The 14598-nt window shown below is 43.6% G+C and overlaps 1 protein-coding gene across 3 annotated transcripts in view; it reads right to left on the reverse strand.

Moving 5' to 3' along the window:
* Positions 1-769: 769 nt before the first annotated feature.
* The window catches only part of OCRL (OCRL inositol polyphosphate-5-phosphatase), a 55998-nt gene continuing 42169 nt past the window's right edge, over positions 770-14598 (reverse strand). For 2 of the 3 annotated variants that reach the window (XM_040999757.1, XM_040999758.1), the window contains exons 19-24: positions 9452-9475; positions 6274-6393; positions 5333-5417; positions 4322-4449; positions 3396-3507; positions 770-3199 (exon numbers count right to left, since the gene is read on the reverse strand). In XM_040999757.1, the coding sequence (XP_040855691.1) occupies positions 3075-3199; positions 3396-3507; positions 4322-4449; positions 5333-5417; positions 6274-6393; positions 9452-9475 (594 nt within the window). In that variant the 3' untranslated portion in view covers positions 770-3074. The remainder of the gene's footprint in view (positions 3200-3395; positions 3508-4321; positions 4450-5332; positions 5418-6273; positions 6394-9451; positions 9476-14598) is intronic. The other variant, XM_040999759.1, reaches the window with a different exon arrangement.

Below are 14598 nucleotides of genomic sequence, written 5' to 3' on the forward strand. Positions count from 1 at the left end.
CTGGCAAAGAAAATGCCTCTGCCAGGGCTTTGGGTGGGGCTGAAGAACTGCATATGACAGCACTGAGTCAGCACATTCATTTGGGTCAAGTTCACACAGCTGATGGGAACCGGAAAAGGACCCTGGTTGTGAAGAAACCTCTAGTGGAGGCTAAGTGTGTCTCAGGGAACAGAGAACCTACAGTTTCCTAAGGGACACTTGCAGGGGACAATGCTGCCCCACTTAGGTCAGTAGTGCCCTGTTGGGGCTGAAGAGTTTTGATGAGGTATCTCCCCTCGCCAAAGAACAAGCACTAAATTTATGAACTTCATCACTCCAACAGGCAATTCAAGTTCAAATGTGCTTTTCCAAATTTATAAAATGCATATGAAAGCAGGCTCTCTAAATTGTAGAATAGAGACTACATTAGCATGGAATAAGTTCTAAGTATATACACGAGTTAGGGTTTGTTGGGTTTCTGGGGTGACAAGGAGCATATAATTGGTATTTCGGGATATTTCTATGCTTTAACAATTAACACTCTTTCCACTAAGAGTCATATTGGTGCCTGAAACCTAGGGTTTAAAGTACAGGTGCTTAGTTAGCCTCTGAAAGTATGTGACTTCTTTATTGGTCTCTGGAAACATGGCTTCTTTTTCTCATGGATGACGAATAAACTGAAATTCTTACATTTCCACGTAAAACAGGTGGCTGCATATAGGCCCAGCTGATGTAAGTGTTCTTCCCACAGCTCCTCCTCACCAACATCACACGTTGATTTTTTTTTCACACAACATATATTTATTCAGAAAATTGCAATAAATTATAATAAAAAAGATGCCACAAAATACAGAACCCCACTAGCAGCTTGCTTAGTGACCAAGATGTTATTAGATGTTATTAGGAAATTAAACAATCACAGAGTAAGAATCATAAAATAGTGAAAGAGACACTAATGCAATGTCACCCCATGGATTTGAACCATTCACTCCTTAAACCAATAGGAGCACAGTCCTTCACACTCAGTTGGATCCGAAATCCTTCCTTAAGAGAAACTGTGAATCATTAGCTGAGAACTTAGGAATTAGAGGCTAGGGTGCTGCAAGGAGTGTGGTAGGGAAGCAAACTTCTTGTGTCTAATCTACGTCTTGTCTCTCCTACCTAGAGATTGTCTAAAACTCTCAACCCTATGTACAGCCCAGGACAAGCTGGGAGACAGGTCAAGGCAGTAAACCAACTTAGTGCTCTGACATAATGAAGAAAGAGGAGCCTGCACGCAGGCAGCACAGGGCCCCCACTGAACACATCCTTGGTCACCCCAGGACCCAGGTTGGCATGAGCCCAGGAGGGGTACTTCCTGGTATTACAACCTTGCCCCAGTTCCTGTCATCTATCTCTTTCTGTGATCACCTTCTGGCCCAGCAGAGATGACAAGACTATCCTCCTCTCAGTCCTCCACGAATGAAGTTCAGCATCCACCCCCTGAGCTTTCAAGATCATCAGCTATTTGGCATCAATAAACTTAAACTCCATTTTCCCTAACTCCCAATCAGGAAAAGGTGGAACTTGGATACCACAGGACACATGATACATACCTTTTCTTCCCCAAGAGATCTCAGCTTTCAAGAGATGGGGCAATTACAGAACCATTCACTGGTGGAGTTTCCCCTGGCTCTCTCCTCACATGTACTAGAATTATCATGGAGTCAGTGCCCAAGATTGTACACTGAGCCTGCACCTTATGTTGCTCACATCTAATGGTAACAGGCAAGAGTCCACTTGGGGGGTTCTTTTAAGGAGGAGGTCAAGTGTACCAGGCATTTCTGCAATCAATGGATGGTGGTTTGTCAAATGACATATTATTATTATTATTAGTTTTAAAAGGCTGTCCCACGAAACTTGAATAAATGAAAAGCTCAGAGAATCACCTTGGGTGAGAGAGGTATGACGTGTGGTTGGTCCCACTGGCCAGTCTCTCTTACATGGCACCGGATATAGTGACTGAGAGCCAAGGGAGTCTCCAGATTCTTCATTGTCAAGAGTTGCTTATGAAGTTCACAGTCAGCCCTTTAGAGGGCTGAAGACCAGGGAAATGGGTCTAAGTGTCACCGTCAGTGCCCTCAGTGGGAGAGTAGCTTGAGGTGCATGGGCTTCCATTTCTTACTTCTGGTGCAAATGTTGCTCTGGAGGTTGCTTCAAAGGGAGTGGATGGGCCCCATAAACAGCCAGGATCAGATGTTATGTAATATGTTACTAACAACAGGAAAGGGATAACAGGAATCAGGAACCAGCAGGCATGAACACTCTCACTGTTAAAATTCCCTAAGTATTTTCACTCTGTGATTTCTCTCATATTGATAGGATGTCATCTCTTATAGTCCCTCAAATTACGTTACTGCGTGTGCCTGGAGACAGGGAATGAGGTTCCATCCAGTGTGGATCCATGAAAAGGCCAACAGTACAGTGACACACGGACGCCATCACAGTAGTGAAAATGCACAAATGATGTTAACAACCACATGTAGACAGCAGACTCACTGTGGAGGACACTCAAGGAGTTGCTGGCCTCACCCAGGCTCCCTTCAAAGTGGCAGAACAAGTGGAGAGGAGTGGCAGGGAGTGAGACAGGGAAGGGGTGGCTCCAAAGCGCTTGGTACAGGCTACAGACAAGTCTGAGCTATGCCAAGTAGTGCTTGTGGGCCTGGAATGGGAGCATCTCAGAATCCAGGCATAGGATACTAAGGACAAGCATGACAGTTGGATAGAGGCAACAAACACGACCCTAGGTACAGGAGTGTTAATACAGATCTCTTTGCCTTATAAAGAGGAAAACATAAAAACACCAAAATGTGGTAACTTTGGCTTGGTAATGTAAGTCTAAAAGTGTTTTGCTGTGTAGAGTATGCTAAAGAAGGGATTAGGAAACTCTTTTCCTTTTTGTACTATAAACAGAACTTGAACTTCTGCAATAAACCCTTCCTGCAGCATGACCTTAAAAAACCATCTGTGAAATAACTTGGAGCCTGCCAATCTTCCACCTCTAGAATCTTGAAGAGTAGTAAGAGAGAGAGAAAAAGAAGAAAAAAATAAACAACTTAGTCTTCTTCACTCCCAAGCAGAAAGCCCAGAATGAACTGGATAGCTCGCTGGCGGTCACTTGGAGTCTGTCTTGTCATAATGTTTGGTGGAGGCCTTAGGAGAAGGCTGGTGAACAGAGTCGCTAGAGGAAGCAAAGGGGGAACCCTCTGTTAGACAGACTGCATGAGGCCGCAGGGTTGGGAGGCCCTGCGCAGGAGGCCAGAAAGCAGGAAATACCTGGATACCCAGGAGGGCATCCACTGTGGGAAACACACAAGGCTCGTCCTCTACAAACACCTCCGTGCCCCTGTGCCACTGTTCTTATGGGGCACTCTTACCGATCATGTTGGCGCTGACGTTGTTGTATTCAGAGAATTTTAAGAGTTCTCGAAGGAATGCCATCAAGTAACGGAAAACATTTCTGTGGCATCTTGGGAGCTGGGAAATCACCTGTGTTCCAAAGGGAGAGTGGGTGAATCAGTGAGGAAAACAGGTGGAGGAAGGTGGTAAGAACAGTTCACAGCTACCCTAAGAGTGGTTTAAAAGCCAGCCCACAGGGAACCCCATTCATTTCATCAATATTCTCTATCATTTTTACTTGGGACCAACACAATACCTGCTAAGTTATAACTAAAGAAAAGGTGGTCACATTGTTCGGTCCCTGTGCACTCAATGACCACGTCATGCAGCCACCACATGTATGGTCATCTTCTGTTCAGGCATTCATAAGGAGGTAGGCGCTAATCTACCTTTTTCTCAGACAGGCAGCCATGATGCCTAATAAGCTGCTTTTCTCCACAACGTTCCTCAGCCTGGAGAAGACCTCCTCCCAATACTCTGGTCTGAATCACAGGTAGTCTGAGCTATGCTGTATCAAAAATCCCTTGAAGATTAAAAACATTTATCAATAAGGAAAACAGAACTAAGACTCCTAAAAGTGTTCACCATCCTTCTTGATAATGTAAGTCAGTCAAAATTCTGTGTACACTGAATGTCACCAATCTTGTCCTGGAGTAAAAATACCCACTAATTTTTTTTTTCCTGTGAACAGCAATAGGGCCACTAGAAAAAGGTGATTAATACAACAGGCAATAATACAGCCTAAAAATGTATGGGTCTCAACTGCTAACAGTGGCACGTTGTCACGAATAACAGATCCAGACCCATCTGACCACCCAGTTGGCTACCAATCTGGTTTGGTAAAATTGATCATTTCTGTCTGGGGAAACATGCCCCAAACACATCCTAGACCAACCCAACTCACCTGTCGGGAGGTCCGGGGATCGTGGGCAGAGTCAAGACAGCGCTGATAGAGCTCGTAACAGATGACTGGCTCAGGCAGGGCCTCCAGGAAAATGAGCAGCGCCTCAGCCACCGAGTGATTGCTACCAGCTGAATCACCTCGAGTCAAGGGCAGGAGGTTCCCAGAAAAGGCCACAGGGAGACCCACCCAGTGGCGTCCCTGCTCAGGCTCCCAGAGGACATGTTGATTCTAATCAGGGTTGGATATTTTGTTGGTTCACATGCCCTGAAGCTGAGCTGTATTACAATATGATTCTTGGGAGGTTTGGACCAACTGCAAAGTCCAGAGGAACATGGCATTCAGAGTTATGGTGCTATATGCTAGCTGCCAGTGTTTCCCATCCTTGTCCCTGCCCTAGTGACACACAGGACATTGGGTGGCAAGAGGGATCAACTGCCCCATGTCCCACGCCTGTTTAAAGTTGTGTGGCTTGCGGCACAGTGGTAAAGTCACCATGCAGGCTGCCCACCTCCCACATCAGAGTGCCTGGTTACAGTCCTGGCTCTTCAGCTCCTGATCTGGTTTCATGCTAATGTATACCCTGGGAAGCAACAGGATATGGTCCAAGTACTTGAGTCCCTGCTACCACATGGGAGACCCAGACTGACTTACCAGCTCCTGACTTTAGCTAGCCCAGTCACAGCCATTGTGCGCATTTAGGGGGTCAATCAGCGGATGAAAGCTCTTTTCCTGTCTGGCTGTTTCTCTGCCTTTCGAATGAAATGAAAATGCATGTAAGAAACTAGTAGTTCAATGAAGTCTTTACCTACCCCTCCATTGCTTTTAATAAAATCTTGACAGAAAAGTCAAAAGTTGTTGAAGGGAACTGAGAAACAACTGCATAGTCAGTAACTACATTGTAACAGATGACTGCAAAGAAAACAAACAGGGAGACAGAAACCAAATGTACACGGGTAAGAAGAGTTTAGCCAAGCACCTGCCAGCTTCCTAAGCCTGGATCAGAAAGGATACGAATTGTCTCAGGAATGCTGGTGTCCAGGCAGTCGATGATCTGCTGTAACTCCTCCTGCATCCCAGGGGTCTGGAACAGGTCCTCCTACCAAAGAGATCAGAATGAAGGGAACAAGGCACACTAATGACCCTAAGGTTCTGAAGATGACCCCGGGGAATGGCAAGAGAAACAGGAAGCAATAGGGGAGGTGGTACATGTATTAATGATTAGATATGGAAGGGAGGAAGCAGCACTTTCCCTCTGTATCACATCTATGATTTGGGCGAAATGGTATTTCAAATAAACAAATGATCTGTCTGTCACAGATAAGGCAGGGGAGGAGATGGCTAGACTGGGAAAGCAGGTGTTCCACTTTGAACCCCTTGAGGGAAAGATACCCCATCACATTCAAACATAAGGACTGCTGAGTGCTGGTGAAGGAAAGGGCAAACGGCCCATTTGTGCCAACCCCCCCTTTCCAGTGCTACTCCTCTTTGGTAATTAAGAGGACATGACCTCTTGACTTGATCTTAAGAAAGTTCTCTTCTTTGGGGGGCGGGGGAGAATTGCAGCGTTTAGTATTGCAGATAGGACTGAAAAGAATGTTGAGAACCAAGTGAAAGAAATGGTCTTTCTGATCCACAAAGCCTGTTTGACAGCTAAAATAGCAATGACAGAGTCAGGTACATAAGCTGTCTGGGGGAAAAGAGTACAAGGCCAGGGACTCTCAGTCCCAGCCCTGCCACTACACTGAAGCTGTGTTCTTAGGTGAGTCAGTTGGCTCACATGCTGCGGTTGTCCCATCTGGGAACAGGGACACTTCACCCTGGCTGGGTGATCTAGCCATGTGGTGTGGTGGTAGCTTGGGAATGTTAAAAGCACTCGGCCACTGTGAGGTATTCTAATTTCCCATAGTACTTGCACACTTTCAAAGCTGCAGGGAAGGTCTCCCATCACTTACCTGGTGACAGGCATATTTGAATAAGTGATCTACGAGAAGCCAGATCTCCTTGGGGACCTGAAGGGGTCTCTCACTTGTACCAACTTCATCCAAGGGAACCATCTGCAAAAGGGAGTTCTCCTAATAGATGAAAAGGGATGAGAATCAAAGGTGGTCTCAGGATAAGGACATCCATGGGTCACTTAATCTTCAATTTCTGCTCATGAGGGTACAATGCAATTTTCATCTCTGAAGATGTTTCATTTTTCTCACCGGTGACACCCTTGGGTAGCAGGTACGCCACACTGATGGCCACAGTAACACAATCTCTTTTCCTAAATGCCCCCATTAATTGTAGCCTGTTCATTTGGGTTAAGCTGTTCACCGCTTGGCTGGATTCCACGTTATAAATTCCTTCCAGGTTGACTAAGGACCAGCGTCTCACACACACACACACACACACACACACACACACACACACACACACACCCCAGGGGTGATGGGTAGACCAGTAAATCACAACCATCTGGACAGTGCTTTGAGGCATCAGTGCCTACACTTAGGTCTTCTGTTTCACTTTTAACTTATTCTTCCTCCAGATGTCACGGCAAATACCATTGTTTTCACTGGTGGTTTAAATGAGGTTCTGAAGAATTAAACACAGCTCTCAACATCAGACCCACATCATAAAGCACTAAAAGAATCCCCAAACAATCAACTGAATATGGCAAACCAAGAGCCAGAAATACCATGAGGAGACTGGGGTCTGAGTCCAGAAGTCATCATTTCTGTTAATGACTCAGCAGCATGCTCTTGCGGCTTCTATTTCTTTCCCACTACCTGTTAGGTCCATGTGAAGAATGCAGGAGTACAACCCACCAACGACATCAGGCAGAATCATTCCTAACTTTGAATCTGAAAATTGCTAGGAAGCAGACTGAGTCATCTCAGGCTTCCGGAGTCAAATGCCAAATTATACAAAGAATTGTCTGTAATAGGTTGACAGGCATCTGAAAGCAGCCCTCAGACAAATCGCAGGGTAGAAAGAAACCATGGCCAAGGTTTCCATTCTGCTCTCCTCCAGTTGAATGTCATTGTATTATAAATGTTCAACTTGAGGCAAGTCTTGCCTAACACTGTGCAGCCTGCAAGGGACAGTGAACAAGCACGTCACTACTTTCACTGAGATCACGTACACTATGGTAGAGCTGGGGTCTCCTCATAATGTTGCATTCTTGAAGAAGCACTGATCATCACTGAAAAGCCTTGTGACTTTCTAAAGTCTAAAGGGGCAAGGAAGAGCAAGGAGTAGGACAGTCAGCTATCACTCTCTCTCTCTCTCTCTCTCGGCCTTCTTTCTTCCTTTTCCTGGGATTCTATCACTTCATATGCATGTTCCATATAGCCACCAGAACTTCCATCAATGGCCCATGCACTTACTGACTTGTTCCCAATGTGAGTCTTACATCCAGGCATCCACATACAATCTAAGTCACAACACTGTCCATAGAGTACTCTGCAAACTTTCTGGAGCAAACCCAACCCAGCAATGGATTCTTTGGCAGCTGCTTCTTAACTGATCACATATAAATTATTCAGCACTGAGTCATGTACTTTCCTCCCAAAAAGATCTGACACCTAATTGGATCTTTTGCTAACCAAAGGCACCAAGGCAACACAGAGCACTGCCCAAGATGAAAAGACAGAACATACAGTGCTGGTAACAGAGAAGTGGTAATGTGTGTGGGGGTGGGGGGCATGGCTGTCTCAAACCTTAGCGACTTAAAAAGGTTAATGAAATGTCAGTAAGCGACATACACCATCTACTATCCACTTTTAAATTTATGTATGGCAATACAAAATGTCAAATGTATGTCTAAAGCCTAGTGAGAAATCACACATACCAAAAATCAGTACTTTAAACAAATCCTACATATTATTCTGAATCCTTATTTTCCAAGGAAAAGCAAAGATATTCTTCTCTCAAAAAGTATCTCAAAAGCCAAAATCTGGAATCAACCAAGTTGTGCATCACCAGAATAATGGATAAAGAAAATGGAATGTTATTCAGTTATTTTAAAAAGAATGGAATTTTAGCATTTGCATCGAAATGTAAGCAACCAGAGAACACTGCATTGAATAAAATAAGCTGGACATAGAAAAACAAATGCTACATGTTCTCTCTTGCATGTGGGAGCTAATATTAAAAGAATAAACAAACAAATAAATATCAGAAACAAAAAGAAATATATGTATATTCTTGTGAAAAATTATTTTACAGTTTTGACAAAGCAATAGTTAAGAATTAGAAAAGGAATTATAGAAAAGGTATCCGATCAGGCCACACTTTATAATGATGGTGCTGATACTAAAAGTACACAATCAGTACTCCATATACCACACGGGAAGCTCTCATTAAATACTGTAGGACAGCTTTTAAAAGAATGTTCCCCAATCTCATGCCACTCTATTTTGTAGCCCCATCGGGAGTTGCACACTCTCTCGGCTGAGGACGGAGAGGCAGCAAGGCCCTGCAAAAGGAAGGTTGCATCAACCACTCTGGAGACCTGTGCTCCAGGGTCCCTCATTGCACTCTCTGGCAGTCAGGAGGAGCAGCACGACTTTGGCAAGGTTTTCACCTTTTCTGGGCCATGGCTATCTTGTCTGTTAGATTGGGGAGAGTATGTGACCCTGTCCACAGGCAGAGGGCTTCACCAGACGACCCCTTAGAATCAGGATTCCCTTACAATCAGCACCAAGAGTCTATTCTATGTTTTGCTTCTTGACCCTGTCAGTATGTTCTTTGAGTAATGACTCACTATAACTGCTAAGCCCAAATCACTCTGAAGCAACAGTAAGCCCTTTGTTCTGGCTTTACTGTCCCTGGAAAGTGGAGGATGGTGAAGGAGGTGCCTTCCTCCAATCCATGAGAGCTTTCAGATTCCTCAATGCAACTTAACGTTCCTTGCTAACTCAAAAATACAAACCTGGAACTTGGGAGTCATATGGCTGTGACATAATAAGTCTCAAAGCTTTGACCGGTGCCAAAACATCTTTCCTGTTCTTTGAACACACTTTGAAGGACTTTAGGGGATTCACTGAGCCTGGGGTCTCAGATGTGGGAACAGCTAAGGGCCAAGTCCCGGGAGCATAGAGGTAAATGTTAATCAAGCACAGGGGAAGCAAGGGGTCGCATTACCTTTTCTAGGAAGCTGTCTTCTTCCTGAGAGCAGAGCAGGGAAAGAAAGTCATCGGCAGACAGAAAATGATTAGATTTACAGAACTGGCAGCAGGTCGGTATTAGAACTCACTCACTCAATAGATACACATGCTTTATACTGCTTCAAATGTTTCAACGAAGCTTTTATAATTTTCAAACATGCAACACATTCTCCATGCACAAAGTTTTCTATTATGAATACCTGTCTGAGTGCTGTTTATTGAGTACATCATTCAAGAAATATACCTGTAAGTTTTTCATAGTTGGACGGCTAGCTGCTAGCAGTGCAGGCCAAACACTCACTGGTATTTTCTAGTCATCTGCTGCTGTACTGTGAATCTTCTCACCCTACCTTAACCCACCTCCATGGAACAGTTTGTTGTGGGTCTGACATTGTGATTTCTTCTCTCCATTCTGCTGCCCGCCCCTCCTGACTCCAGCTAGCTTCCCAGGCTGCATCCCAGATTCCTCTCCATCATCTACCCATACCCACCCCTGTCTGTGGAGTCCCCCTAGATTTGAAACCTCTGATATGGAAATGCATTTCACTTGAGACTTCTGTGGATCTATTCCCTCCTCCCCCTCCACCTTTTTTTTTTTTTTAATAAAAGAAAAAGAAAAGCCAGATAAAGAGAAAAGGGCATCTTACTAAACATTCCATTTTATGTTACTATGACAACCTAGTGATAAAGTAACTGTAATTGTTGGCACTACTTACAGAGCATCTGATATACACCAGGAACTGTGCCAGGTGCTTGCATCTTATGTCATGGCAACCTGCACTGATGTGCAAGGCAGATACTGTTCCCATTTTACACATGAAGAAACTGAGGCTCTGAGAGGTTATTTGCCCAGGATGACACTATCAGTACCATCATGATTGGAATCCAGGTCTGACCAATGCCACAGTCATTATCACTATGCTTCTGCAGCAACTGCTTCTTAGCGGGAGAGGCAAGGGAAAGCTGCGAGAGTACATTCTCCATAACAGACTGAAGAGCCTGAAAAATCCCACTCACAAGGCAGTGCAAGGCACCGTGGCTGATGGTATTAGACAGTCCAGGCACAGATCTCTGTTCTTTCTCTTACTCATTCTATACAGACCTCAGGTTACTGAACGTTGTACTGTCTCAGCTTTTCTTCCTTTGAGAGGCAGAGAAACAGAGAGAGTCCCCCTTCCCCGGTCCAGTTCCCCAGATGTCTGTTAACAGCTGTGGGGCTGAAACTGGTGACTCAACCCAGGTCTCCCACGTGGGTGGCAGGAACCCTGCTGCTTCAGTCATCACTACTGCCTGCTGGGGTCAGCAGGAGCCCGGAAGCAGGAGCCAAGGCCCATGACTGAGCACAGACACTCTTCTGTGGGACACAGCCATCCATCCTAACTGGCTTCTAAACTGCTAGGCCAAACGCCCTCACTGAGCTTCAGTTTCTTCATCTCTAAAACAGCAGTGACATTTACTCAGTGGGGGCAAAGAGGCAGTCCGCAAGCAGGAAGGGTGAACATTATGCCAGGAGAAGGCCTGGGTCCCTCCTAGCTCCCCACACCTCCCCTGCAATTCTCCAACTGGACTCCTTCCAACCTCACCGTGGGCCACGGAAAGAACTCAAGCATAAATAACATCTTATATCTGGCAGTAAAAGATATCCCGATCTAACTATCCAAGACAAATGGTGGTCAGGAGGATGTTTGTGTACTGTGACGTTCCAAGTGCTCATACTGAATGTATTTCCCCCAAATGACTGCTACATTCAGCAAGGAGGATGTTTTCTTTTTAATACACTATGAATTAAACATTCCCTGGAGGTTTCTCTAGATAGACAAAAACCACATCAAAGATGAAATAATCAGGCTAACACCACTTTATATGGTAGACAATATTTATAGTGTCTGAATACCTTTTAAAATTAAGTGTCTAACACACTTTAATAGAATTCTGGAGCATAACCTTTTACAAAATATAGGAGTAGGTGTTAGAAAATAAGAGAATCTGCCTGTTGGGCAGACTTTATACTTTTCTTGCCAAGAACATGTGATATGGTGAATAAGACTTGGCAGAAACCAACCCGTTTCTACTAGACTGTAAAACGTGGTCATCAAAAAAAAAAAAAAAACGTGGTCATTGAGGACATTTTCTTTGAGCAGTGGCTGTCTAGCAGTAGCACACGGCATTGTGCTAAAGTCTTCTGGGAGAGGGCAATGAGGAATGAGCACTCACGAAGGAGCAAGACATGCTTGGTTCTTGACTGGTTTGCACCTGACTTACAGTGAGTAGTTCTGGAATTCCTGGCCCAATATTGCTATAATTTGGGAATGCAAGTTTTCTTTTTCTTTTTTATTTTGATGATCTTTACATAGTTGATTAGGGCACAAAGGGTCAAGCGCTACAGGAAAATGGATAAGACCATTGTTTCCACATTCTCTTTTTCCTTCCTGTATCTGGGGGAAGAGGAGAGACAAAGGGGAATGCAAGTTTTCAATGAAAGGTTATTAGCCATTAAATGAGTCACAGGATTTGAGATGTGCAGAGGTAAAAATGGAAGAGGTAAAGATAAGCTAATCATGAAGAAGTTGGTCATCTAGTTCATGGGGCATATGGCAAACATGGTTAAAAACAGTGGGAGATAATTTCTGAAAAGTTGTGAAGACAGACTTTGGGGGCCATTGAATAACAGGTTAAGGAGTTTGGATTATATTCAGTAAACACGGGAAGCTGGTGACTGACTATCTTACAGCAAGGAAGAGACAGGCCCCAAAGTAGTATTACAGTATCCATCTGATAGCTCTGAATATAAAAAATGAAAGGGGTGAAAGAGAGAGAGGCAGAGGGGATCGTTTAAAGGTCGGCTTAGCAGGGTAGGTTAAGCAGGAGAGAGGAAACACTTAAACCAATAGAGAAAATAACAGAGCTTGGCATGATGGCTCATTTGGCCAAACCTCCCTTTGCAGGTACCACAACCAATGGGATCCCATGTGGGTGCTGGTTCATGTCCTGGTTGCTCCATTTTCTATAAAGCTTTTTGCTTGTGGTCTGGGAAAGCAGTGGAGGATGGTCCAAAACTTTGGGACCCTGCACCCAAGTGGGAGACCTGGAAGAAGCTCCTGGCTCCTGGCTTCAGACTGGCTCAGCTCTGGCCGTTATGGCCATTTGGGGAGTGAACAGGTTGGTGGAAGATCCTTTTCTCTGTCTCTCCTTCTCTCTGTAAATCTACCTTTCCAAGAAAAATAAATATTTTTGAAAAGAAAATAATAGGACTTTGATTACACCTGTGGAGGGGCAGGCGCTTCACACTGTTAGTTCACTTCTTTGGAAAAAGACATAAAGGCAGTAGCTGTAAATTACATTTAATTAAACACTCGTTTCCATTCTGAAAAGGGAAAACATTATTTAACTTCCACTCATAAACAGACTATTCTTAATGAAGTCCCAAATTTACTACCAATCATTAATTCCCACTGATTTTAAGGGGTAGTGATGCCAGCTCTCTGCAAAGGGCTATGCATTGATCCCATGGAAGAAAAAAAAAAAACAGGAAAAACAATTCCGGATTTGCTCAGTAGGACCATGATGACACACAGCAAATGTAACTCAAATCATTCTTTACTCCAACAGTCACTCTTAGATGCACCTAGTAGTAAATGCACCTACCATAATATAAGTAGCAGATTCAAACTTTTAAAAAAATCAAAAGCAAAAATATGAATGGGAAATTGAATTCTAAAAAGTATTAGTTCATATGAAACACAGAGAGAAGAAACACAAATCGTTTTCCCAACAAGATGAGAAATAGGTTGAGGGAACAGTGACAAAGAAAACATTGGTGACTGTTCATGTCCCAGCTGCTCCTTCTAGTTAAGCTCCCTGCTGCTGTACCTGGGACCGCTCAGAGGATGCCTCAGGTCATTGAACCCCTGCCACCTATGTGAGCGAAACAGATGGAGCTCCTGGCTTTCGTGTGGGCTAGCCCTGGACATTGTGGCCATTTTGGGAGTGAACCTGCGGGTGGAAGATATTCTTTCTCTGACTCTGATTTTGAAATGAATTAATGAAAAAGCTTAAAGAAAGAAAAACCACCATGAAACAATCATTGGAGATGACTCAATCCTCCAAGAATGTCAAAATTTTGACTGTTATTCTCCCAATGCACACGTTCCCATACAAATACAGTTTCTCTACCCATATATCAACCTTTTTCATCTATTTCCAACCATAACCCTTAATCAGATCTGGCAAATTCAAGCCCAGTCTCCTTTCCATTGTACAAGCAATGTTAGACATGTCAAGTTACAATTTCATGCTACACATCAAAGGCTTCCACCGGTTCTGCACGGCCTTTGGCTCAAACATACACGGTCAGCGGCTGACTCTGACTATCCTTCCAAACTGTAACTTCACATATTCTTATTTATAATTTTCACTCTTTCTAAGGAAATCATAACCATTTTTCATATGGGGGAATCTTTTCACTTTTACCTTCTATCTCTTACTTAAGATGTCCCTTGCAGCTGGAAAAGCCTGCTCACTCATTATATTAACACCTGGTTCCTAAGAACCTGAAATTGATGGAAAAATACCCTGATAACCAACCTCAATCACTTGCCAAATTTATTTTACTCTATGTGCTAAACCTATTTTGTTAATGTTACATGTATCAAGGTTACTAAAAACCCAAATAGGCTGATTCTGAGATTGATTTTTCTGGAGATAAGTCAATAAGCTTTTATTTTATAGCACATGAGGACTTGAGAAAACAGCACAGGAAATGAATCCGTTAACACAAGCAACAAGTTCCCTAACAGTTTAAATCACTTTCCAAATTAACCAAACACAGTGGATATTAGGTAGCAATGGCAATTTGTGTTTCGATTATTTCTAACCAAACTCTGGTTCTAACTATGATTGGGAATTTAGCCATATTGAAGATGCAACTATGGTTTCATTATCACTGAATTATAGGAATCCAATAAACCCGGTAACACTTTATATCTAGTGTGTAATGAATAACTGCTGATGATTTGCAACTTGATATGTTAATTAAGAAAGCAGACAAAAAAAAATCCATCTTCATTCTGGGAAGAACAAGGATTGTCACCTGTTTCTCACTTGTGCCAATTCTAACTCTTCTTC

Source organism: Ochotona curzoniae, unplaced genomic scaffold, assembly GCF_017591425.1.
Source record: "Ochotona curzoniae isolate NIBS_2020 unplaced genomic scaffold, NIBS_Ocur_1.0 scaffold_1852, whole genome shotgun sequence".
Taxonomy (NCBI): domain Eukaryota; kingdom Metazoa; phylum Chordata; class Mammalia; order Lagomorpha; family Ochotonidae; genus Ochotona; species Ochotona curzoniae.